This window comes from Melanerpes formicivorus, unplaced genomic scaffold (assembly GCF_026170545.1).
Source record: "Melanerpes formicivorus ecotype bairdi unplaced genomic scaffold, bMelFor1.0.p_v2 SCAF_8, whole genome shotgun sequence".
Taxonomy (NCBI): Eukaryota; Metazoa; Chordata; class Aves; order Piciformes; family Picidae; genus Melanerpes; species Melanerpes formicivorus.
The window spans coordinates 12,101,427-12,128,865 of record NW_027142360.1 but is presented as its reverse complement, the minus strand read 5'-3'; the positions used below and the strand labels follow the sequence as shown (position 1 = coordinate 12,128,865).

Here is a 27,439-nt window from a genome sequence, read left to right as displayed (position 1 = left end):
CAGGCTGTTGGACACTTGCTGGAAATCTCTGGATGGCCTTCAAACATTGAATGACTAACTGCATGTGCTACAGACCATCAATCCAGCATGCACCCAATTGTGCCAGCCTTAATCTCTCATGCATACTGTTAACATCCATTATGGTCCAGTGGTGTGAAGTCCAAAGTTGAACATGTGCACATATCTCCCCTACACAAACATACAGGGACTCTGAAACAAAATATCACCATCAAGGTAAAGACCTCAGTTTCTACTTGCACAGATTTGTCAGTGAGGTAAATATAACCAATGCTTCATGTCTGAAACACTTCATACCCCTCTCTCCTTTCTGTTTACATTATCAAAGTGCATATCATGTCCAGCTGACTTTTCAGGCCTGTCAGTGGTGTCCCCCAGGAGTTTTTTGCTCCTGGCTGAATTCATGGTGCCAGACAAGACACAAACTGTTAAAGAAGCAAACTATCTTCTCTGAGATCTCTGTATATGAACACTGCTGAGCCTGAAGTATAAACAGGGGGACAAGCAGTCCCTGTCTTATTTTGTGGCCATGCTGAATATCAGTTTACCCCTACAAATAATTAGTTTATTGCATTAGTGGGCTTCAGTGTCTCAGACAATAATGACCTCTCACTTATAGGCAACTTTGAAAACACAGAGCTTTCTGTGACCTGGCTGCCCACAGAGCAGTATCACGAGCCTGGTGATGCCAGCTCAGGTCACCTGAGGACCTCATTCACAGTGTTCAGCTACCTTGCAACTTGCACTGCTCAAGAACCTGCCAAGGCTTTCAGTATGTAATGATGAATCTAGTTGTACATCATTCTCTGCTTTATTTCAGTAGATCTGAATGATCTAGGAACAGTTAGATTTCAGAGCATGAAATGACAAGGAACAGCTTGTAAAATGGAAATCCCATGCGTATGATTGTGGAATGGGGAAGGCAGCTATAAAAATAATCCATTTTGAATTCATCCTTCAAATTTCTTTGCTATGTTTCCAGCAATATCACACAGATTGTCTGCCCAGGGAGGTGGTGGAGTCTCCATCACTGGAGGTCTTTAGGAAAAGATTAGATGTGGCACTTGCTGGCATGGTTTAGCTGACATCATGGTGTTGGGTCATAGGCTAGAGCTGATCTCAGAGGTCTCCAGCCTCCATAATTCTGTGATTGTCTTGCCTCTCCACTGCAAACATTGAAATCCACCCACTCTATTTTGTGGATCATTATATTGGACTCCATCTTTGAGGTCTCTTCCAACCTTAGTGATACTGTGATATTTTCATTTTATGGGGGTTTAATATTTTCATGCAAATGCAGAAATTAATATAATGGAGCCCAGGCATTCATGCAGCTGTGAACAGAATAGATGCCTTCTCATGGTGACCCCCACTCACTGATCCAGAAGAGACATGTGGTTCCCCTGCCTCTTACCTGGGGGATACAGCACAACTTTTCATTCTTCACGTTCTGCTTAGACAGTAAAACAGTTGTGCTAGTCCAGTCAAGAAATATACATGAATCCATCTTCAGCTGTGAGTTACTTTCTCAGGTTTCTTGTCTTAATCATCACTGCTAGAAATCATACAATGTTTTGAAAGGGCATTGAATCAAAAAATAGCTCATCTCACAGACAGCATCCAGTATCTCCTTGCTTTTTGCATTAGACAAGGCTGATTTACACAGTTTCTCCATCCAGCACATATTCATGTAATTAAGAAAGCCAGCTGCAGGTGTATTGACATTTGGAGCTCAATGAACAGCTGGAAAGGCAGCTGGAGTTTCTCAGTTTTTGAAAAACAAATGAAACTCCAGAACATAAAAAGCAGTAAACTGGGATTTATGTATTCTCCTCCTAATAATTTATTTCAACTCAGATGGAGTGTTGAAGGAATGATGAAGACAATACTGGTTCTTTTTAATCTGAGGGAGAATAATTGGTCTATATAGCATTTAATCCTCCTCAGTTTGGAGGTGTGATATTAATACTCAGAGAGTTTGAAGAATGGCTTCTTGTTACACATGTAGGTGAGCAGTCAATAAAAGAATAAAATGATAGTTTGTTGTCAGTTCTATAATAGTTCCTAGATTCACCACCAAACACTTGAATTTACTTGCTAGTTGAAGCTGTCCACAGGTGGCTTTAGTGAATAATTCCCATGTCTCCATCACTACTTCTGTTTTTCTTCACCTCAGCTAGCAGCTCCATGAGCTCAGTGGTACAGCTCCCATAGGGATAATTCATCACAGGACAACTCAGTTGGGAAATAAGAAACATTCCTTATTTCTCTCAATCTGCAGATCACATGGTAATAGAGTTTAGAGTCAGAATGCCTATGTAATTTTTTGTATGTGATCACCTGCACAGAATTTCATGCAGTGTCCCTTTTAACCCATCCAATACATTATGTTTCAATAAAACACACTTCATGAAAAGGCAGACAGCGAAATGGGAATCTGCTGAGTCTCTTGGAATAGGACATTTCCGTTCTCCCAGATAAAAAGGTGAGGCAATTTCCAAGACAGCCCCTAATCTGTTTGGATAAAACACATGATACTGTTCCCACTCTCTGAACTGACATTTTATGGGACTACTCAAGGACAATAGTTCATACTTAGACTGAAGAATCTGAGTTGCCATTTGTGATAATGAAATTAAATTCATACTACACCCTGCTAGTCCTTTGATTCCTTTCTCATCATCAAGTCCTGGAATAAATTTTAAATAACCTTTGTGTCAGTTGAGCTTACCCTCAAAAAAAAAAGCAGGGGAAGAAGTTTTTAGCAGCTGGTGGTCTGATTCTCACCTTGAGCAGGATCAAGGACTACACCAATTGAGGATAGCATCCACAGAAAGGACCTAATTAGCTCTGCTGTTAGATCAAGTGCTTGTAGGCATGAGGAAGGACTTCTCTTCTTCCTAAGCAGGGCTGATGTCCATCCTTAAGTCATATGAGAACAAATGACATAAAAGCAGTTGGACTACACTTGTACTGAGAGTTCCTCACACATAGGAGTGATTCTGGTGTACCAGCTGCAATACAGAGTGAGACAGTTAAGATCTATTGCTCTTTCTTTTGTTTGCTTTTTCCCTTCATTCATGACCAGACATATCCCTGACTCGGCTCACTGTGTGGCCACAAAAAGCACTGTTAGCACAAATGGAAGGAGGGAGAGTCTGATGTGGGGGGAAGGCACACTGGACTGCTTCTTGCAGCTGCAGCTGTGATTAGGTCAGCCTCAGCATAATGCTAGCCACTCAATCACTTTAGCCTTGCAGGAAACCAAGGAAGCCTGACTGAAAAAGAAAGTACTACAAAATGTAAAAAGAACATTTTCAGCTACTGGATTCCTTTCTTCTGTGTTCAGTGTTTCAGCTCTGTGCAAATAGATATTTGGGCTGCCTAGGGAGGTGGTGGAGTCACCATCCCTGGAGGTGTTCAAAAAAGGATTGGACATGGCACTAAACATGGTTTAGTTAGTCATAAGGTGTTAGGTATTCAGTTGGACTTGATGATCTCTGAGGTCTTTCCCAGTCTGGTTGATTCTATGATTGTGTTTTGATTTCTTTGTATAGAGAAAAAAAAAAAAATAAATAAATATGCCCTTAAAGATGCTGACTTGGTCTAGTGGAAAGAGTCCCTGAATGTAGCAAGGCGGTTGGTACTAGATCATAGAGTCACAGAATCATAGAACCTCCAGAGCTGGAAAAAGCCTCTAAAGGTCATCTTGCTTAACACCCCTGCCTCCCCGCACACCACCCTTCATCTTCCTAAGGCAGCTCCTAATCCCTCTAACACTGTCCTCCACCCCACCTAAACAGCTCCTGCTCCACCACCACCATTTTTGCACCCATCCCAGAGCCAGAGGCAAGACCCTCAACCAGCCAAGATACCACACAGTGGAGCTCAGCCCCAGTAAAGAGGCCCAGCCAACAAACATGGATGATATTGGAGTAGTCATCAATCATTGCCCTACCTAACCGGGGGGCCACCAGGCCCCCCGGCCTTTGTTGTCACCACCACCATCACCCAGTGTGCACCATGGGCACTCACCAGAGATGAGAGGAGGATCCTCCAGCCCAGATGGGCTCAGCTTGGGGCTCCTGCCTTTCCTGGCGGGGATTAAAAAGGGGAGTGGGTGGGGAGGGCCAAGTGGCCACACCTGGGGTGGGAGGAGACTCCAACAGAGCCCAGGTGCTCTGGGGTTTCAGGGGAAAAAGGGATAGAAAAGGGGCAGACTGTGAAGCTATTGTTGTTGAGAAAGAATGGATACTAAAATAATATTCAAATAGGAATTATTGACTTCTAGTGATTGCTAGATGCTTAATATGGCTACTTTCAGGATGTCCCACTACTCTTGGATATTAAATAATTTATTGACAAACCCAAACATGATTTTGATAGGCCGGTATTAAGTTCAATAAACAAAAGAAACCCACACACCTTCTGCTAAGATAATTGTATAGCATTACCATCTCAGCAAACTCTTTATCTCAGCCCAGAGGGCCTTTTTGGGGGTGGTTTTCACACCTATCTGTGTGGGGGAGGGGGCTTGCTTCTGAGAGCAGGCTGTGTGAAGCCAGGACACTGCTGGGCTGAGGAGGAGCCAATGGGTTTAGCTGGCAGAGTTGAACTGTCCTACAGCTATAACAGGAGCAGTCCATGCCACAATGAACCATGTGGTCTCTCCTGTGTGAGTATAGAGGCAATATGAATATGAGATGGAAACCCCTTGCTCTACAGGTACAAGTGCATGAGCTACAAAGAACAGTAAAGTGAAGAGAGAGTTCTTCCAGAAGGAGAGCTGCCCTGGTCTACCATGAGCGATTCTCTGGTCCTAGTACAAGGGCAGTAGATCCAAATTTGAGTAGGGGAAGATCTGGACAAGGCACTTAGTAATTGACCATTGGAATGTGCTGCCCAGGGAGCTGGTAGAGTCACTGTCCCTGGAGGTGTTCACAAAAAGATTGGATGTGTCACTTGAAGCCACGGTTTAGCTGTCATGAGGTGTTAGGTATTCAGTAATAGGTTGGACTTGATGATCTCTGAGGTCTTTTCCAACCTGGTTGATTCTATGACTCTATGGGAGGTAGTAGAGGGCTCCAGCCTACCCCTTTAGCCTCTGTGATGCTAATATAAAAAGAGCAGAGAACTGGAGAGAGTGATTTGGTTGTAAAGATCTTTCCTTTTAGAGCTTTCCTTTTCTTCGTTTTTCAGAGAAAAAAAAAATTACATGATGCATAGAGCTCCTAGAGCTGCTGCACCTCTGTCTCTACCTGCAAAGCAGAGCTTTGATTTCCATTACTCTTCCTCCATTGTTCAACAGGGGAATTATCCACTTCAGTGTGCTCCTAGGATCCTTCATTACAGCTCAGCAGCAAAACATCAACACCTGGCTGGTATTTCTTCCTTCCTTCCTTCTCTGTACCTTCCTGGGAGAAACAGATTAGGTCATTATTATATCCCATCATTTGTTCATTTTTAAGAAACATTTTCAGAAATGTTCAATTAAGGTTGCTTATTGTCTTCCTCCCCATAAGGGTTGCTGTGAGCAGCAGAGATAGGGAAGGAGAGGTGATCCTGCAATGAAGCCAGGAGTAAAAAGCACTGGTTCATTTCCCATCTCTGCTTGAAATATTCTGTTACCAAAATTGCTTGTTGCCTCTGTGTTAGACCTATGGAAGAGGATTCATGTTTCTTTCCTTTATTGCTGCCCTTCACTCATATAGTGTTCACCATAGCCTATCCCCAGTTCTTGTTAATATGGCAGGAAAGTGAAGGATAGCAATATATTTCACCACTTCTTTCCTTCCATTTCCCTTTGTGCATTTTTTTCTCTCCACAATTTCTGCAGCAACTTTACTCCAGCACATTAATGGACACTTTTAGCTGACTGCATCTTTTTTGGTGAGCATAAACAATTTCAGGAGGGGGACCCCTCCCCCTCCTTATAACCAAAGGAAGAATAAATAACAGCATACACTGCTCTGGATGGGAAAAGGTGAAAACACTGCACGATGGAAATTCCGTCTGAGGAAATAAATTCTCGGATCATTTTAGTTGGCTGCCGTTACTCATATCTTCCACATCATTTTATTTCAATCATGAAAGAGAAAATATCCTCCACTTCTCACAGATGCAGGCTCAGATGCACCATTTCCTTCCCTGGAAATATCTGTTTCTGTAAACTTAAGGGGGGTTTGGTCTTCCTAATACACTTTTACATTCCATTACTCATGCCAAGTAGCTAGAAAGGCTATTACCACTGTGGGTTTCTATATAAACTCTATTGCGTCCTAATCTTAATGCATCTCAAGACATTTGTGAAGCACAGAAGTGTAGGTTGGAGTGGGGTATGTTTTAAGACACGTTGTGAGAATATCTGTGTTTATTAAAAAAGAAGATAAATAAGTAAAAAGTAACATTGGAAAGGGTACTCAGGTGGCAAAGCAAAGGACTGAATACAATTTGTTATTCTAAGTGTTTTTGAATGATTTTTTTTCCCTCTAAAAACAGTAGAATAGAATAGGATAGGATAGGATAGGATAGGATAGGATAGGATAGGATAGAATAGAATAGAATAGAATAGAATAGAATAGAATAGAATAGAATAGAATAGAATAGAATAGAATAGAATAGAATTAACCAGGTTGGAAGAGATCTTTGAGATTGAGTCCAAACTATCATCCAACACTATCTAATCAACTAAAGCATGGCACTGAGCACCCCATCCAGTCTCTTCCTAAACACCTTCAGTGATGGTGACTCCACCAGCTCCCTGGGCAGCCCATTCCAATGGCCAATCACTCTTTCTGTGAAGAATTTCTTCCTGACATCCAGCCTAAACCTCCCCTGGTGCAGCTTGAGACTGTGTCCTCTTGTTCTGGTGCTGGTTGCCTGGGAGAAGAGACCAGCCCCAACCTGGCTACAACCTCCCTTCAGGTAGTTGTAGACAGCAATAAGGTCTGCTTCCAGGTTTTGCAGAGGTATTTACTGTCCACATACTTATTGAAGACAATTAGACTTTCAAGATGGACTTCTTTACTATTTATGTCTAAAGAAGAAGAAAAAAATGTCTATTCTTACTTTTAGCCAGCAACAAGCAGGAACAAAGAGAGATTATTGTAACTATTAACTTTAGTCTCACTATCTAAGCAAGCAAGGATATAGAGCTGAAAATAAAATGAGGCAAACTGTCCTGTAGTTGCTTTCAAAGATCTGCTAGTTCATGTTGGTGTGTCATTAAAATGTCTTCTCCATCTCACTGCTATTTTGTTCAAAGGGGAGTTGGGATTTAATCTCCAATAATGGGAGATTTAAATGTATTAAATTTGGAATGCACTGCACTGTTGACATGGGAGCTACTTCTGTGAGTAACTGCAGTTCCAGATACAAGTTTCAGAAGGTAGTCTATAGCACTGCAGTGTATTTCCCTTGTCCTTCTGGGGTGTGTGTGTATTGTCCTTATTTTATTTCTCTTATTCTTCCCCTTGCTTTCCACTCTTTCCATTTCTCCTGTGCCAGGGCAAAGTGTTCAATCAGTTCTAATATAGCAGTTTTGGTACAGTAAAGCAAAAAGTCAGAAAGAATAAAGGAGCTAATCCAGAACATGTTCCATTCCAGGACACAGTCAACCAGAACTCAGGTTCTGCCTTGCCAGTGATTGCAGTCCCAGGGCAGTATAAAATATCTTGTAGATGGTAAACACACATTATTCTGAAGATGAGACAAGTGCAGGAGAAGAAGTAAAGAAAGATGGGATTTCTGTTCATCACTTATTAGCACGGCACATTTTGTGATTGATGATACTGCTTTCACTGCCCACCATGCACCTCTTATAGATCAACACCTCTTCATTCTGGAGGAGGAAATGCTTCTGGCACCAAGATCTGCTTCAGCACAAAACAGGTAGCAGCTCAGGGCAGCAAAATATTTAGTGACTTTGACTGCATCATGATAAAGACAAGTATTTCACAGTTAGCCTGAAGCAGTAAATTTGGGATAGCAAATTGTTACTCCATCAGTGGAGAAACTCAACATAGGGACCCACAAAAAAGTCATCTGACAGAAACAAAATTCTTACATGTGTAAAATATATACTTCTGGACTGATTGCAAAGCTTCATGAAGAGGGTGATCAAAGAGGAACATGAAACAAAAAACCTTTATCAAGGGCATGCAGACTTTGACACTCATGTCCTTTTCTCTTCAGTGCATGGTCAATGAAAAATGTAGAAATGTGAACTGGAAAGCAAAACTTCTACACCCTCACCAGTGAATGTATGGCTAATGAGGTCCAAAAAATTATGACAAAGTACTTAAGAAAGATGAAAGGATCTTTAAAATAATCAGGCAGCACTCTTAAGACTCTCTGAAGAAGGAATTCTGAAGAGGATGAGCCTGGTAGTACACAGATAAATAACAGATTATTTTTTTTCCTGTAAGGATAATCAAAACCTTATATTTCCTACCTCATCTCTGTTGATCTTAACTTTTTTGTTACATAACTGTTCAGCCCTTAGGACATACATTGGAGATGTCTTGATGCATTTGTGAGAGAAGTAAAACCAATAAATCAATAGGAGTTTCTCCACTGACTTCAGAAATCACTGGGTTGGGCTTTCTCTGTCAATATTGATTAGAGAATTCTGCTCCTCAGACATTCATAGCCACAGCCATTGAAATTAATCAGCTGCAACATCAACATAAAATGTCACACATTGCTTTGCATCTTCCTGTGAAACAATTGCTTGATAGCTTTACACCAAATTCCTTTAGGGCAGAAAATAGTAAAGAGATGGCAAGTCACAGTAGTACTTCTCTGCTGTTCTTTGATATTGCCCAGCTAAATCTTGTCAGGGAGAGAAGTAAATGCAGGAAGACATCAAATCAGCAGAAAAGTTTCAAGTGGAATTTGCAGTCACTAAATGCATAATCTTTCTGCAAATCTTTCTGTGTCTCAGCTTTTATGCTTAACTTACATGCATGAGTCAGTGCAATGAAAATCAGAAAGCATTTGCTTACACAATTTCAGAGGAACTCGAATTCACTGAAAAGACTGTAGAGGGAGTGACGGTGTGCAGGAAGATAGAGAAAGAGAAGGACTGAAATAAAATGTGAATGAGGAAAATCAGATCACCGTAACAAATATAAATGAGCTCTGAAGGAATTTCTCAGTAGACTCTCTAAAAAGCGTAACAAAGTTTGATACCTTTTGGGACCAGGATAATGAGACCAGAGAATCAGTGCCAGCCTAGTCTCTATAGAGGACAGCATGTTTCTGATGTGCCTACAAAGGCCTTTTTGCACAATATAGCAGTTCAGGCCCTTGTCCTTTTGAATCTCCTAACTTCATCCATGTTATCCTGGGAACAGCTGGGTAGGAAAACTCAGCTTGTTTCTGAGGTGTTACCTGCGATCCAGCAAGAGGGTCAGTACTACATGGTATTCACTTTTCTTTGAGTCCTTCACTCATTCTTTTCTTGGTGAGTGGTGATGGGCTGAATCTGATGACTTCTTGCTCAGCTCCATGGTGGGAAACTGCACTTGGCCCAAAAGATACAAGTCATTAGTGTGATGACACTAAGCATGACAGCACTGAAGCAAAATGCCACCAACACCTTTTCCATGGATCAGGAAGTGTTTTGGGTTGTAAACCATCTGCATATGTAGAGCTACTCTGTACTTTTGAAGCTGTTTCCACTGAAAGGGCATCTAAAAGTGATAAAAATGAATCATCATCATTATGGACTGGATTTTTGCCAGCTGCTTAGCAATTAGAGTTTTAATTGCCCAGTAATAAAAGTTTTAATTACTCAGCAATTAGTTCTTGAAGTTTCAAATACTTCACATGCACTCAATTGCTTTCTCAAATTGCTAAGAGCAAAAGATGGGATAGCTGCAATGTGTCTCAGCAAAGCTCTGAGCAAAATGGATGAATATCAGTGGTGGAGCCTCAGAAGAAAATGGTTATAAACACAGCTGTCAGCAGTCAGCCAAACACTCTCACAGAGCATGAACCTACAGGCAGTTTGTGACCTTTCCCAAATTCACTAACTCCATGGCTGGGCCAGACAAGATGTGGTATCATGCTGGGAAAAGGGTCCTGCAGAGACTGAGTTCTTTGAGCATCTTTAATCTTTCACTTGGTGCAATCATTCCTTCAGGCTTTTAGTATCACAAACCCTGCAAATACCATTCAGTTAGTGAAACAAGTTTCAATCTAAATCTACATGGATCCAATAGAAGCACTTAACTCTTCAGATGCTTATCAAAATGCCTGAAATACAACCATAGAATCAATAAGGTTGGAAAAGACCTCAAAGATCATCAAGTCCAATCTGTCACCCAAGACTTCATGACTACTAAACCATGGCACCAAGTGCCACATCCAATCCCCTCTTGAGCACCTCCAGGGATGGTGACTCCACCACCTCCCTAGGCAGCACATTCCAATGGCTAACAACTCTGTGAAGAAATTTCTCCTCACCTGGAGCCTAAACCTCCCCTGGCACAGCTTGAGACCCCTGCAGGATGCATTTACAATTTGTAGTATCTAGGTGCAGTAAGTTTATTGCAATTCAGCAAAGTAGTTTACCTGTACTGTATTCCCTAGGCAATTCAAGGCCAAAAAATTAGGTGCATGTGAAGTATCTGAAATTTCAAGCACTAATTGCTGGGTCAAGCATGAATTACTTCATATCCAGCATTATCCCAATTAATTTTCCTTATGATAGATAGTAAAGGTCCTAATTAACACAATCTCTGAGGGTCTGGCTTCTTTCTCCTTGCATTACTAGAACTTAAATATTATTAACAGGTCAAACTTTAATAAAGTCAACAGTTGGCAACAGCCCAGGAAATAGGAAAGTATTTAGGCTACAGAGTCCAGAAGGCACTGCATATTTGTGATCTGCTTGGGTAATCAAAGAGACAAGCTGTCTGAGGAACCATGTATTTGGAGATTAATAATTACAGTTGTTCCAGCTTGTTTTGCATGCTCAGCAGAGAGAGCTTTAAATGATGCTCAGGTTTTCAACAGGCAGCACTCAAAATCCAAGAATTTTGTCAAACCTAGAAAAAACTGATCTAGTAAAAATATCTAAGGGGAAAAAAAAATCTATTAGAGAGTGGATGGGATTAAACTTTTTGGAAATTCGAAGTAACCTGCACGTTCTAGTAAAGGTTACTCATAACTGTAGGACTCTAAATTTTGGAAGGGAATCATAATGTCTTTCAAAAGATGATTTGGTTTGTTTTTCCTTTTTTAACTTGTGCTTACATTCATCTATTGGTTAATGTCAAAGTTGAGAAGTAAAGTTTATGAGGAAATGCAGCAATACTCACACAAGCCCAACAAATCTAAACTCTGGTTACCTAAACACCAACATCTAAATAATATTCACATAATATTAGACAAAACAGAGTTTCCCCCTTCTGTTCTGAAAGGAAGCTGCACCTTTTAATAGTACCTAGCTTCCTAGTTAGTAAGGTAGCTGGCAACTCAAGGCATTTTGGTGGTCTGCAAAGTAGCAGCAGATGTTTTCTATACTCTGAACGGTATGTCATTGATTCCACAAATTATCTACCTCACTGTAATGCTGAGTTCAAGGATTATACATTTGCTTCCTGTCTCATTTCTCTGAGATAATATCTGTGTTCCACTTCCCAGTGGTGGATAAATATCTGATCACAGCAGGCTGGGTTTTTTTTTTCTAGCTATAGCACTGTAAAGTATCAAAGTCATAATACATCATCACTGAATGGAGGTGTCTTGTCTAATCTTGTAACAAGCTTGATGAATACATAGAGGTTATCTCCAGAGGGCAAGTCACTCCTTCCAGACTTACATGCTAGGGACAGATGAGGTGATCTGCTTTCTGGAGGAGATGTCTCCATCAGGTGAGGAGAGATCAACTTTTAAACAGCTGAAGGCAGGAGAAAGGTAGGTTCTTGGAAGTATGACTAGGATAATGACCTGAAGAAAGCAGGCTTTGTTGAGGGGGTCAGTTTTGATTTTTGTTTGCAGAGCCAGGAGTAGAACATGTATTTCAGGAAATGTTGATGTTGCAGTTTCATAGTTTCATAGTTTCATAGTTTCATTCAGGGTTGGAAGGGACCACAAGGATCATCTAGTTCCAACCCCCCTGCCATGGGCAGGGACACCCCACACTAGATCAGGCTGGACAGAGCCTCATCCAGCCTGCTCTTAAACACCCCCAGGGACGGGGCCTCGACCACCTCCCTGGACAACCCATTCCAGGGTTTCACCACTCTCATGGTGAAGAACCTCCTCCTCACATCCAGCCTGAATCTCCCCACCTCCAGCTTCATTCCATTCCCCCTAGTCCTATCACTACCTGATATCCTGAGAAGTCCTTCCCCAGCCTTCCTGTAGGCCCCCTTCAGATACTGGAAGGCCACAATGAGGTCACCTCGGAGCCTTCTCTTCTGCAGACTGAACAGCCCCAACTCCTTCAGTCTGTCCTCATAGGAGAGGTGCTCCAGCCCTCTGATCATCCTCGTGGCCCTTCTCTGGACACGTTCCAGCACCTCCACATCCCTCTTGTAATAGCGGCTCCAGAACTGGACACAGTACTCCAGGTGGGGTCTCACCAGGGCTGAGTAGAGGGGGAGGATCACCTCCCTCGACCTGCTGGCCACACTTCTCCTGATGCAGCCCAGGATCTGATTGGCTTTGCGGGCTGCAAGTGCACACTGAGAGCTCATGTTGAGCTTTTTGTCCACCAGCACCCCCAAGTCTCTCTCCTCAGGGCTATCCTCCAGCCAGTCACTGCCCAGCCTGTATTTGTGCCTGGGATTGCCTCGACCCAGATGCAGGACCCTGCACTTGCTCTTATTGAACTTCATGAGGTTGGCCTGTGCCCACCTCTCCAGCCTGTCAAGGTCCCTCTGGATGGCCTCCCTTCCCTCCAGCGTGTCTGCTGCACCACACAGCTTGGTGTCATCAGCAAACTTGCTGAGGGTGCACTCAATGCCACTGTCCATGTCCCCCACAAAGATGTTGAATAAGACAGGTCCCAGGACTGATCCCTGAGGGACTCCACTTGTCACTGGCCTCCACTGGGACATGGAGCCATTGACAGCCACTCTTTGGGTGCGGCCATCAAGCCAGTTCCTTATCCATCTAGTGGTCCACCAATCAAACCCATGTGTCACCAGTTTGGAGACCAGGATGTGGTGTGGGACAGTGTCGAAGGCTTTGCTCAGGTCCAGGTAAACGACATCAGTTGCTCGCCCCTCGTCTATTAATTTTGTCACCTGCTCATAGAAGGCCACCAGGTTGGTCAGGCAGGATTTGCCCTTGGCAAAGCCATGCTGACTGTTCCCAATCACCTCTTCACTATTCTTTTGAGCGAGTAGTGACTCCAGGAGGATCTGTTCCATGATCTTTCGAGGCACAGAGGTGAGTCTGACTGGCCTGTAGTTCCCTGGTTCCTCCTTCTTGCCCTTTTTGAAGATGGGGGCAATGTTTCCCCTTTTCCAGTCTGTGGGGACTTCACCAGACTGCCAGGACTTTTGAAATATAATAGAGAGGGGTTTAGCAACCTCATCTGCCAGTTCTCTCAGTACCCGTGGGTGTAACCCGTCGGGTCCCATGGCTGCAACTCAGAGTCCCAGGCTTAGAAAATAAACCACTCTGTGTTAGCCACTCTGCAGATACAGGGCAAATAGCTAACCTACTATAATACAGTCAAAACAGTTCGTGTTTATATACAGTGAGAAGCCATACTGTATGGTTAAGTCTTTGCCACAGACAGTTCTTTGGTTGAATTTGCTATTAAAAGGTGTTCCCTCTTTTCAGTGTTTGCTACCTTGTGGAACTTCTCTTTTCTCATTATTTTTTTCCAGCCATGCTTTTCCCAGCTGCTCAGCGATTGAAGAGGTCCTCAGCTGCCTTCTTTAACCCAGTGCTACAAAACTCGCTGGAAGATGTGATCCTGCTTTATGAGGTTCTGTATATGGGAGAAGATGATACCTTAACGGCTAACCAAGACAGGGGTTAATATCTGTATTGGGCTAACCATTATCTGTCTTCATGACACTTACTTGTGCAAGTGGCAAACTCACTGCTGGCTATGTAATAGCTCACCACAAGGGGGGGGGGAACAGACATATGTATGACAAACTTGACCCTCTCAGCACTTAAGCAGGCAGAAGTTGCCTGAAGTAACTCACCTGTGGGTTCTAGCTCACTGACAAGCAAAGTGAAAACCAGAGCAAAGGGCTTTTTACTGAAAGCAACTTTCTTCCAGAATAGTTACACATTAAAAATAGAATGCATTTATGTCTTCAGTCTGAGTTTCAGCCTCAAATTATTTGTTCAAATCATTAAAGCCATGACTATCAGTTATTGCAAAGTAACCCTGAGGGCATGACTGATTCACTTCAAGATGATTCAGGTCCCCTCTTTCACAGCAGAGGAGACTACAGCTGCCTACAACTTGGAACAGTGTCACACAGTTTTCAAAGGGAAAGTCACCCACCTGTAGTAGGCACATGGGTTAAATCTAGCTATACCACATCTTAAGAAACTGGGACTGGATGTCCAAATGGGAGAAATGGGCTGGAAGCCATTGCTGAGCTAGGCTACCACTGCTATCCATGGGAGTGTAAATGGCCTTTCCCAGCTATGCTGCTGTCTTCACCTCTCTAATCCCCATGCCTATTTTGCACAATAGACTACCTACTTTTTCCTTTTCCTCTCTCCTTGCCCCATAGCCTGTCTCTAATGTTCTCAGATAGGTAACACAAGAGTACAACATTCATACAGACACTTTCTGGTTTGCCCCATTTCGAGCCAGTGCAATGAGAATTATGTCTCCATTTGATCAAATGTAAGGACCTAAGGGCATGTTCTAATTCACATTTGCTCTGCCTAGAGTCTCTTGGAGAAGATAAATATCTCTGTGTGTTCTGATTTTGTACCAGTTTCTATTAGCTGAGCTTGACATTGACAAAGGTCAGAGGATCTCCATCAAAGATGAAGAGCTCGCTTCACTGCGGAAGGCTGCTGAGTTTGACACCATCTGCAATGACATTATCCCCAAGAGCATCACAGAGATCCGCAGACTGAGCAGTAGGCTGTCTTCATATCCAAGGGTCCTCAAGAAAGAAGATTTTGAAAGGACAGTACTGACTATGGTCTACACTGCCTACAGGGCTGCTCAGTCCCAGGGCCATCAGAAAGACATTTGGGCTGAATCCTTTGTTAATCTTTACAAAGCCCTGAAGCACGACTTGATGTTCCCATACAACAAAGAGCCATCATAGTGGAAGATGATGCAATGGCAAGTCAGCCAGCTCTTCTGATTGATATGGGACACATAGCAGTCCAACACTTCTTTTCTGTAAAGTTTAATAACCTGCTTCATGAAAGATTATTTGTTTTCTAGCTCCCTCTTGTGGAATTCACTTTATAGCTCCATGTTAAATGGAGGAAAATGTTAATCTTCAGACCTTGGAATACAATTTTTGTGCTGCCTTAGAGGCACATTCTCTAACATGCAAAGAAGGGAGGCTGGTGTACGCCCCAGACAGACATGCCCCTGTTTCGTCCCATGTGTTTCCCATAAGCAATGCATAAGTGTACTATGCTTATGCTCACATGTGCTGGAGAATGCTGCTCTCGTAGATGGAGAAAGAAGCTCATAATTTCTCTGCTCTGTAAAAGAATATTATAAAGACATTCAAAGGAAAAAGTCTCATAACTGTCAGCCTTCAAAAATTATGCCACATATTATTAATTCAAAGTATTCTTACAAATAAGCACTGTCTGATTCATTTCATTTTGCTGAGCCAGTTTTTCATTGCAATAACATTTGCAGGAGACAAAGGGTATTGTGGACACTATCAGCAAACAATGCCTGTGAACATACTCCCTGCTTCCTAGACCTGCCCTCCCAAACAGTCTGCAATGACTCTTTCATTATTTTCACATGACTTTGCTCCTTCTACTCCTTGTTTTTTGAAGGGAACATGGATTTATCCCCAGAAAAATCAAAGGCAAGACAAAGGCCCTGTTTAATTGAATGAGGATACATTTTTCCTGGGTCTATCACTTGGACACAGACCATCTAAACCCCTGATTCAGAATCCCCCTGAGGCAAGGGAGGAAGGTGCATAAAAACATACCTGGTGCTGAATTTAGCAGTGTGGCTAAATTTCCCCAGCTGATGGCAGATCATAAATTCACATGTGTATGGCTATGTATGTGAGTGTGTATAAGTATGTTCACACATGGGTATGCACACAAGTTCTGAGTAAATTGTTCAGTCACAAAACCACTTAGCAGAAAAGGCCCTTCACCAATACAAGGGTGGAAATTATTAATTTGGGAGCAGCAGAAAATCAGTATTTGTTGTATGGGAAAATTTGTTTGTAGAAATAGCACAGCCAATTATTACAAACTGCAAACAGTCATGGAGAGAAAATGGAAAGAAAAAGGAGATATATCTTTCTAGACAGATGACTAGCAATAAAAAAATCCAAACTTTTCTAAAACAAATCCCATAGTTTTTGTGAACAAGTCACACAAATTTTGTTTCTCTGTTGTTATTAGAGGTTCTTCTACTTCTAGAGCACAGGGAAACAGCTGAACATTTATTTAATCCTTATTACATACCAGCAATCTCAGTCTCTGTGTTTGTGTGATAACTTAAGGAGACAGGTTCAAATCACAGATCCCTGTGGCTATAAAAGAGAACTGAGAATTCTAGCCCTAGTTCTGAATCCTGTTTAACTGTGTTTGCATCAGTTGAGTAAAAGGAATGAGCTCTTCTGTGTCCCTTAACAGGGATACTACAAGGACTGGAGCTCGAAAAAGTCCATCCAGCATTACCTCAGTGCAGCAAGCAGCAAATAGTATAAGCAGTAAGAGCAGGCAATCACCCATGGGGATGTGAAGTCATAGCAGCCTAATGGGCATGCCGGCAATGGCATAAGCAGCAGGGCAAAGAGCTTATAAAAGAGAGACTCAGGGCTGTTTCTCCCAGCAGTTTCTGTACATATGTGCAGGTGCACTTTTATACCTGAAGATTGTTGTTGGCCACCTTCAAAGTCTGTCTGGCATATGGCAAAAGAAACTGAAAATCCCAACCACAAAGCTGAGATCCACAAGTACCTCCATCTCCCTTGATTGCACACACAGCTCAGCATCCACAAAGCAGCCTTGTGCTGCAGTCCACATGCCTTTTAAGTCTTGAGCATTAACAGTGATATTCTGTTTGTGTTTTCTTCTTACATCACACTTTAGAAACACTTGAAGGGAAAAACACCACAGAGTGCATTCTTGCCTTTTTAGCTCTGGTGCTTGGGTTCTTGAAGTACCCCTTTCTGGAAAAAGCCTGGAACCAGGGTAATTCATAAATCCCTTACAGAGTCCCAGTCTGCAAAGGTTCCAGGAGAAGCCACCATGGCAAGTATTAATTGCTAACAGTTACTATCCAGACAAATACCTCCCAGTCACTTTCCTCACCCCACAGTGGGACTGTCCAGCAGTCAGAGTTCAGAAAGTACTCAATGGAAAAGAATTACAGATAATATTGAAAATCCAATAATTTCCTATGGCATACATACCTTACTGTACTTTACAAACTGGTAACTAGAATAGAACAGAAAATAAAGTTTTTCTGAGTTTGTTTCCCTCCTTTGGACTGCCCAGGTTAATTTAACAGAGACTATTAATGCAATAATAAAAATATTCTACATAAAGCTAATTGGGTTTGCAGTGTTTTGATTTCAACAGCAGATTGACTGTTTAGCAGCTTGCAGCTTAAATAATAGGATAGGATAGGATAGGATAGGATAGGATAGGATAGGATAGGATAGGATAGGATAGAATAGAATAGAATAGAATAGAATAGAATAGAATAGAATAGAATAGAATAGAATAGAATAGAATAGAATAGAATAGAATAGAATAGAATAGAATAGAATAGAATAACCAGGTTGGAAAATACCTTCAAGATCATCAAGTCCAACACATCACCCAACACCATCTAATCAACTAAACCATGGCACCAAGCACCCCATCCAGTCTCTTCCTAAACACCTTCAGTGATGGTGACTCCACCACCTCCCTGGGCAGTCCATTCCAATGGCCAATCACTCTTTCTATGAAGAACTTCTTCCTAACATCCAGCCTAAACCTCCCCTGGCACAGCTTGAGACTCTGTCCTCTTGTTCTGGGGCTGGTTGCCTGGGAGAAGAGACCAACCCCCAGCTGGCTACAACCTCCCTTCAGGTAGCTGTAGACAGCAATAAGGTCTCCTCTGAGCCTCCTCTTCTCCAGGCTAAGCAACCCCAGCTCCCTCAGCCTCTCCTCATAGGGCTTGTGCTCCAAACCCCTCCCCAGCTTTGTTGCCCTTCTCTGGACACCTTCCAGCAACTCAACATCTTTCCCAAACTGAGTGTTATCTCAGACTATCAAATTCTTCAGGGGAGCAAGAGTATGGGGCAGAAGATGGAACAGCCATCCCTTCGCTCTGAGAGGCAGGAAAAGGAACGAGGGTGCCACCTCTCTCCAGGATTCAAGCAGGAAGGCACATTGTGCCTCAGGCCAGCTCTTTTGCCTTAGGACAACTTCCCTCCCTCATTGTTGCTTAAGATGTGGGTGCGGGTTGCTTGCTCCATAGCTCAGTTTGCATCTCATCACTTTGGATTTTCACGTTTATAGACAGCCCCTCTCTCACAGGGTAAAGAGCCATTGCCTCTACATGGCATCTTTTATCCACCATTTAAGCTTATAGATCATTAAAAAAAAAAAAAAAAAAAAAAAACCAAACTTTGAAATAAAGCATAGATTTTTTTTTTTTCATATAAAATTAAGCATTTCTTAATTTTTCTTATTTTTTACTTTCTTTTTTTAATTTCTCTGAAAGAAAGGACCATACAGCTATAAATGCCCTGGCTGTACTGGCCAGCCCAAGATCTTCATATTAGCTGTATTTTTGCTTTCAGAACTAATTGCTAGATTTGCCTGAAGAGCCTCAAGATACTCTTGCTTGATGAAAGTGTGAAGCATGGAAACTTTACACAGTGGTAGATACAATTAATTGTTTCAGGACATTGAGACACTTGCACATGTCCAGAGAAGGGCAAGGAGGCTGGGGAGAGGCCTTGAGCACAAGCCCTATGAGGAGAGGCTGAAGGAGCTGGGATTGTTTAGCCTGGAGAAGAGGAGGCTCAGGGGAGACCTTATTGCTGTCTACAACTACCTGAAGGGTGGTTGTAGCCAGGTAGGGGTTGGCCCCTTCTCCCAGGCAACCTGTGACAAAACAAGAGGACACAGTATCAAGCTGCACCAGGGGAGGTTTAGGCTGGATGTTAGGAAGAAGTTCTTCATAGAAAGAGTGATTTGCCATTGGAATGGACTGCCCAGGGAGGTGGTGGAGTCACCATCCCTGGAGGGGCTCAAGAGGGGATTGGACATGGCCCTTGGTGCCATGGTTTAGTCATGAGGTCTGTGGTGACAGGTTGGACTTGATGATCTTCGAGGTCTCTTCCAACCTTGGTGATTCGGTGATTCTGTATGATTCTGTGATCAAACCCCTGCCAGTTATCTAGGACTCATGTCACAGAGGCATCACAGTTAGGTACGGGGAGCTCAGTGTCTGTCTGAATACCAAACTGTGGGGAGATGATAGGCAAACAATGTTTGGGAGCATGAGATATCCCAGGTTGTATGGCTTTCTGTGAGGCACAGGGCACACGAATGTCTGTGCATGAAACCATTCAGTCCTAAATCTCCAATATTTTCTGCCCAACAGAAAGCAGCATTAACAGCAGAGGTGGAGAAACATTTTTCTCCAGTAGAAGACTGGAGTAAGGATCTGAAAATTTCTCAGTTTGAGTCTGAACCCTGCAGTTACTGAGGGCACATGGAGCCTATGCTTTATGAATAAGTGGCATTCAGGGATCAGGATAGAAGAAACAGGAAAGACAAACGATACTGTCCAGAAAACAATGATTATTTCTTTATCAGCAGCACTTGGACCTTGAAACAATAACAAACTGTTCAGAAATTTACAAAAGGTCTTTTTGTACATTTGTGTGAAAGTCAGAGATAGGAAGCTGTTGATTTTCAAAAGTTCTCACTGGGTTTTGGATAATGGGAGGAGCAAACACTACCTTCCACAGTCCTCATTGGTGAATTAGAGTTATGTGAAGCTTTTTAACAAGTTTTTGTCTTGAGACCAAGTATAATCTGTGCTGGAATTGCTGCCCTGTGAATTCCAAGCTCAGGGCAAAAGTAGGGTAAAGGTAGACACAAAGTAGAAGCTGAAACTATAGCAAAGATTCAAAATCTTGAAGGAGTTGCAGGCAGTTTAATTTTATTCACTTTTCTTTTCTTTAAAGAAAGAATGCCTACAAGTTTATTTCTGTCCACTGAACTATAGACTTTTTGTTTTAATAAATTTCCTGCAAAAAAAAAGAAGCCTGTATTTGAGACATTCTGATTATCAAACAGAAGGAAAAGAAGTAGCCTGAAAGATCCCTCATTCAGTTAATGAAAACAGGAATTATATCGCTGGATGATGGAGGCAAAAACCATTCCAGAACGTGGGGATAAGAATGGAACACAGCTGCACCTGTGATAATGAATTAAAAAGAAAAATTGGCAAAAGATCACTATGCTCCAACCTGCAAACCTCTGCATGTCACGGTGTGATAATAATTTGGATGTGCTGGTGAGCCCTACTTAGACTGAATGTCTTTTTAATTGAAAAAGTCATTAAGGTTGCTTTTGAAAACAAGAGACTGAAGAGTAAACAAAGTAAGAAAACTATTTTAGGTGAGGATAGGAAATGAGGCAGTAAGAGACCTTTCAGGGAAAGCCGGGTGAAGGAAAACGTGGAGTGGAAGCTGGAAAATCTGAGGAACTGGAGAAGAAACCCACAAGAAAGTAAAAGGGTATGGCAATGATGAAGGATATTCTCCGATCCAGAAATCTCTTGCTCGTTGTTCTCATTCCACTTCTGCTACTTCCTCTGCCACTTTTGTACCCCAGCAGCGTAAGTACATTTTAATTTTCTTTTTAACATGACTTCTGAGTGCAGCAGGTAGTCGTGCTGGATAAGTCTGCACTGTGCAAAAAGAAAAGACAAAGACCTAAATAAATATTGCTTTTAGAAAAATCAAGGACTCAAATTTGAAGTACTGGGAAGGTCACTGAGAAGTCATCACAGTAACAGCTAGCGTTAACTTGAGCCATGTGACAAGCAGAACTGAAGAACAGTGTAAAGTTTGTAAAGCATTACTTTAAAGCAGAAATATTACATCTTTTCTTTCTCTGCAATAATGAGTGTGTGTGTGTAAAGGGGAAGAGAACAAACATGTCCATATAATTTTCTTTAAGCAGAAGTCTTTAAAAGGAATACTTCTAGAGGCTTCAGTTTTCAGTAATGAGTATGCATAGAGGGACTTTCAATTTAATATGGGTTTATAGGCTAGCAATTGAAGTGAGGTGAGAGCTAGAATTTACATGTAGGACCATACACGGACTCTAAAGCAGATACAGGTGCCTCTACTTAAACATTGTAGCTCTGGCAGTGGCTGTTAAGTGATGGCTCAGATACCTACACAATTGAAGTACAAAGGAGGGAACAGTCTGTGCTTAGTACACAGACCAGAGAATGGGAATGAATGCAGCTTAATTCCTGACACTGCTTTGAAGCCACTGTTTTGAAGTACCCTTGCCCATGTGGTTAACTCCTCTATAAACATGTATCTGCAGCTGAAAATATTGCTGCATTCCAGAGATTATGATCAACTTATCAAAATTGGCAATATATTGAAAATTCTGCAGCTAACGCTTCCATAGCTCTAGACATAAATCTGTCCAAAGGGTGCAGCAATATCCATTCCTTCCTCTATGCTGCTAAAGGTTATTTCTTCTTTCTAGTACCCGAGAATTTATGGATACTGCTGCTTCATCAAATAGAAATGCAAAGGATTAGAAATTGTACAGCAGTTTTCAAGAACAAAACCGTAGTATTTTCAATGTCTCTCTCAGTTGCCCTCTTGCAGTATTTTCCCATCTCTTGCTTCTCTCTCGAGTAACAGACAATTATTCTCTTTTTCAGAGAACAGAAAGGCTCACCATTTCACAGAGGCTTGGTTTTTAAAAAGGGTTTCATTTCCCCCAGTGTTACTGGAAGGGCAGTATAAGAACAGGTACTCCCTGACATGCCCATATGGGACTGTAACTGCACAATGCTCTATGGTGACTGATAACCCCAAGGAACATGAGATTTATTGTGCTCAAATTCACCACTCATGTTTGCTCACTACTGGATTCAGAAGCACAAAACGCAATAAGGAAACCCTTTAATAACCAAGCGTATTGTAATAGCATCATATAGGTGTTGAAACAGAAGTTCACTGATACCATTGCTGCAAGAACTGCTATTATACAGTACAAGCTACACTATACTCCACACCTCATGGTACAGCTTTACTGTAAGGTGATATGAAAAGTCATCAGATAATGTTTTACATCCTTTTCATTTATATACATGAATCACCACAGATGGTAAAGCAGAGCTGTGAACCTGACCCAGAGTTGAAAAAATGTTTATGATGTTATTAAGGGTACATCTACATCAAATAAACTCACAGCTGACAATACACTATTCAAGTGGTTTAGTGTAGCAATTACTTTGATACAACTATGATTACTTCTTAAATTTGTTGTCTGATGACTTACTTTTATTTTCATTTATCAGACAATTATATTAGTTTTCTGCCTTTCCTGTAGAGATCAAAATTACCAGATGGTTTACATTTGCATTTCTGCAGGGAATCAGCTTGCAGCTTCTTTGATGATATCAGCACAACCCTGGAAATGTCAAAGGAGCATTACATGTGTAGTGGCAAGAGCGATCAAAGGGAGCACGAGGATTCAGCACTGTTTGTAGATATGGCTTATGGAAATAATGTTCACAGCTTCTTTTCTATTATTTCATGACAAGAAATGGTTGAGTAAAAAATAAACATGAGAAAATTTGCTTGAATTCTTCTTGCCTTTTCAAAGTTTATACCCAAACTAGGACTTGTAGGGTATGCTTGGGACACACTCAAGTGTCTTTCACATCATGACGAATACAGAAAAACACATTGTGTGCTTTACACGCTATGGGTCTTTTTCATTCTCTCTTTATTCCTCTCATTGTTAACAGTGACATGCGAGAATGACCTCCTCTCCTCTCCTCTCCTCTCCTCTCCTCTCCTCTCCTCTCCTCTCCTCTCCTCTCCTCTCCTCTCCTCTCCTCTCCTCTCCTCTCCTCTCCTCTCCTCTCCTCTCCTCTCCTCTCCTCTCCTCTCCTCTCCTCTCCTCTCCTCTCCTCTCCTCTCCTCTCCTCTCCTCTCCTCTCCTCTCCTCTCCTCTCCTCTCCTCTCCTCTCCTCTCCTCTCCTCTCCTCTCCTCTCCTCTCCTCTCCTCTCCTTGAGTCTCCTTGAGTCTCCTCTCCTCTCCTCTCCTCTCCTTGAGTCTCCTCTCCTCTCCTTGAGTCTCCTCTCCTCTCCTCTCCTCTCCTCTCCTTGAGTCTCCTCTCCTTGAGTCTCCTCTCCTTGAGTCTCCTCTCCTTGAGTCTCCTCTCCTCTCCTTGAGTCTCCTCTCCTTGAGTCTCCTCTCCTTGAGTCTCCTCTCCTCTCCTTGAGTCTCCTCTCCTTGAGTCTCCTCTCCTCTCCTTGAGTCTCCTCTCCTCTCCTTGAGTCTCCTCTCCTCTCCTCTCCTCTCCTCTCCTCTCCTCTCCTCTCCTCTCCTCTCCTCTCCTCTCCTCTCCTCTCCTCGAGTCTCCTCTCCTCGAGTCTCCTCTCCTCGAGTCTCCTCTCCTCTCCTCTCCTCTCCTCTCCTCTCCTCTCCTCTCCTCTCCTCTCCTCTCCTCTCCTCTCCTCTCCTCTCCTCTCCTCTCCTCTCCTCTCCTCTCCTCTCCTCTCCTCTCCTCTCCTCGAGTCTCCTCTCCTCGAGTCTCCTCTCCTCGAGTCTCCTCTCCTCTCCTCGAGTCTCCTCTCCTCTCCTCTCCTCGAGTCTCCTCTCCTCTCCTCGAGTCTCCTCGAGTCTCCTCGAGTCTCCTCTCCTCTCCTCTCCTCGAGTCTCCTCTCCTCGAGTCTCCTCTCCTCTCCTCGAGTCTCCTCTCCTCGAGTCTCCTCTCCTCGAGTCTCCTCTCCTCGAGTCTCCTCTCCTCTCCTCGAGTCTCCTCTCCTCTTCTCTCCTCGAGTCTCCTCTCCTCTCCTTTTCTTTATTTTTCAGCTTACCCATTTCTTTTCCATAAAGCTATCAGTGATAGCACAAATCATGACACATTAATTTATTCACTTGTGAGCAGGATCTCCTATGAGCACTGATCCTGTGACCACACTGAACCCAATCGAGGACACATGGCTGACACCTCACAAGCCGGCAGGAGTTGCTGTACACGACCTACACCATCAGGTGACACTGACACAGACACAACAAATCATCAGAATGGACCTTAAAACACAACATGTTCTGAACAGCCACAGATGGCAGACATCACAATGACCTTGAGGGTCTCTTCCAAACTGGTCTGGTCTGGTCTGGTCTGGTCTGGTCTATTCTATTCTATTCTATTCTATTCTATTCTATTCTATTCTATTCTATTCTCATAAGCTGAAGGGAGTAAATTGTAGTGTGATCCTATCAGCTGAAAGACAGCAGTACAGTAGTCCAGAAGGTAAACTGCCTCTTCTTTGCACAGCTTAACTGTGTGCCTTCTTGCAAACTATGCAATATCCATCTTTAAGCTGGCAAATCTCTAACACAGTTTATTCTGTATATTTTTCAAAATCACTCTAAGATCCTCATGTGTTTTATTTAGAAAAGCTTTATGTATGACCCTTATTATTTTTAGCCATGACTTCCTTTCATCTCCTCTTTTCCCCTGTGAAGTTGACTGAAGATGGATGTTAGTCCCTTCAATCATTGTATGTCTTCCCGTTCCCTGCTTCAAGCTCTGAGATGGCCTTAACAGCCATTTTCAGCGGCAAAACCAGAAGTGAAAAGGATGAAACAGTTAAAAGCCACTACTTTAGTACAGTACTTAGTAGTTTTGGAAACATTAATTAAGTATATAAATTCAGTTCAAATAAATAGAAGAGATTAATATGGTTTCTCTTGGAAATGAGCAGATTTAAAGTACAGAAAATAAAGTCAGTTCCCAGACAAGCTGATTAAGCTTTTAGTGGAGATTATAAAACTTGGCTTTCCTAGCTGTCTACCCAGTTTCATACCATTTAAAAAATGTGCTTTATTTCACTTTTGTTTGTAAACTGATTACAGCCTAGTGTATAAGAAATAGACTAAGTGCCCATCACAGTTAAGTTTTGCTAGAGATGAAACTTCGCTCTGTCCTATTACATTTCCACCAGACTACTTTATTGCAACACACAGAGGAGCAACAGAAAACAACAGTCTGTACTCAAAGAAATTAAAGAGAAGTATATTTTTGGAGTGAGAAACTAATTTGGAATCAGGTTAGGATGAAATTAATTTTCTGAACATTGTCAAAACATAGCTCTTGGATCTTACATCTTCTCTGCTTTAAGATCAAAATCAATTCTTTTTCATTAAAAAGCATTTTTCTCCACAGACAACTTCTCATTGTCACATAGAGCCCATGAAAACATAGTCATTTGCTAGTAGAATCTAATCAGTTAAAAAATAATGTGATGAATAGTAGGTCACAAAAATGACCCTATGCACTGTTCTCTGTGGAATCTTAATCGTGAAGTTTAATGCAGTCAAGGGTTACTGAGCAGCAAGTTGGCTAATGTTTATGAGCCAGTCTATCAGCTCCATAACTCTCATCTGAACTACTTCAATGTTCCTAGTAGGGATTGCTAAGTATCTAATGCTTGTCATCTCACTTTTAAAATTATTTCAAATTTTAACTCAAAATTAGTTGGTTTTTTTGCTTGTTTGTTATTGAGTGGTCACCTGAAGTTGTTACAAGCTCAACATCAGTCTTTGGAGTTCCAAACAGTGTAGCAATTCTGTTTCATAAAATGAATGATTCATAATCCATGAATATGAAAAGCCATCCCTGATCCTATCCATTCTAAGTTGACCTTCTCTAGTCACACAGAATCACAGAATGTTAGGGGTTGTAAGGACCTCCAGAGATCATCGAATCCAACCCCTACGCCACAGCAGGATCACCTCGACTAGGTCACACAGGAATGTGTCCAAGCTAGTTTTGAATGTCTCCAGAGAAGGAGAATCCACAACCTCTCTGGGCAGCCCATTCCAGTGTTTTGTCACCCTCAAAGTGAAAAGGCTTTTCCTTATGTTCATATGGAACCGTCTATGCTCCAGTTTACCTCCATTATCCTTTGTCTTATCCTTGGACATCACTGAGAAGAGCCTGGCTCTGTCATCCTGACACTCACCCTTCACATATTTATAAACATGAATAAGGTGACCCCTCAGTTTCCTCCAAGCTAAAGAGACACAGCTCCCTCAGCCTTTCATCATAAGGCAGATGTTCCACTCCCTTCATTATCTTTGTGTCTCTTTCAAGCAGTTCTTTGCCCTTCTTGATCTGAGGGGTCCAGAACTGTCCAGGACACAATATTTCACATGTGGCCTCACTAGGGCAGAATAGAAGGGGAGGAGAACTTCTCTTGACCTACTAACCACTCCCTGTCTAATACACCCCAAGACACCATCTTGGATGGATGGATAGATTTATGGCTGGTGTAAATCAAGGCAGACCTACTAGCAAAAATATTTTCCTGAGGGCAATTTCTGTAATTATTAACAATAAATATGCCTCATTTTTTTTCTATAGATAGTGACACGACTAGGGGGAAGGGAATGAAGCTGGAGGTGGGGGGATTCAGACTGGATGTGAGGAAGAAGTTCTTCACCATGAGAGTGGTGAAGCCCTGGAATAGGTTGAGGTGGGTGAGGCCTCATCCCTGGAAGTGTTTAAGACCAGGCTGGACAAGGCTCTGGCCAGCCTGATCTAGTGTGGGTTGTCCCTACCCATGGCAGTGGCGTTGGAACTAGATGATCCTTGTAGCCCCTTCCAATCTGACTGATTCTATGATTCTATAGGTTTCTAAGCATAACAGAGCCTAAGGAGAACCCCATTGAAAGCCATAAATAAAGACTACCTAGCTAAAAACCAACCATAAAAATTCCTTGGATTAATTGCATTTTCCTGTAAAAATACCCAGCAGATAGCACCTTTCTCCATCATATATTACCTCTCCATGAACCCTTAGCATGATGTTGTCACGGCTTGCCCTACTAGAACCCTGGACAGCAGCAAACTGGTTTGATTAACTGCATTAATCCACTGCCTCTAAGTCCTTCAGGTCTGTGGTCTTCTTCCAGGGGTCTACAGGAATCAAAAGCAAATAAAATCCACTAACAGAAATCATAAGTGTGC

The 27,439-nt window shown here is 42.3% G+C and overlaps 2 protein-coding genes across 2 annotated transcripts in view; both read left to right on the top strand.

The window, feature by feature from the left end:
* The window catches only part of FAM180A (family with sequence similarity 180 member A), a 29,042-nt gene extending 11,314 nt beyond the window's left edge, over positions 1-17,728 (top strand). Inside the window, exons 2-3 of the mRNA XM_068141685.1 lie at positions 13,872-13,972; positions 14,952-17,728. Coding sequence (XP_067997786.1) covers positions 13,872-13,972; positions 14,952-15,293 — 443 coding nt within the window. The 3' untranslated portion in view covers positions 15,294-17,728. The remainder of the gene's footprint in view (positions 1-13,871; positions 13,973-14,951) is intronic.
* A 2,429-nt stretch (positions 17,729-20,157) lies between these two features.
* SLC13A4 (solute carrier family 13 member 4) overlaps positions 20,158-27,439 on the top strand; it is a 30,966-nt gene continuing 23,684 nt past the window's right edge. The window contains exon 1 of the mRNA XM_068142160.1: positions 20,158-21,034. Within this exon, the coding sequence (XP_067998261.1) occupies positions 20,936-21,034 (99 nt within the window). The 5' untranslated portion in view covers positions 20,158-20,935. The remainder of the gene's footprint in view (positions 21,035-27,439) is intronic.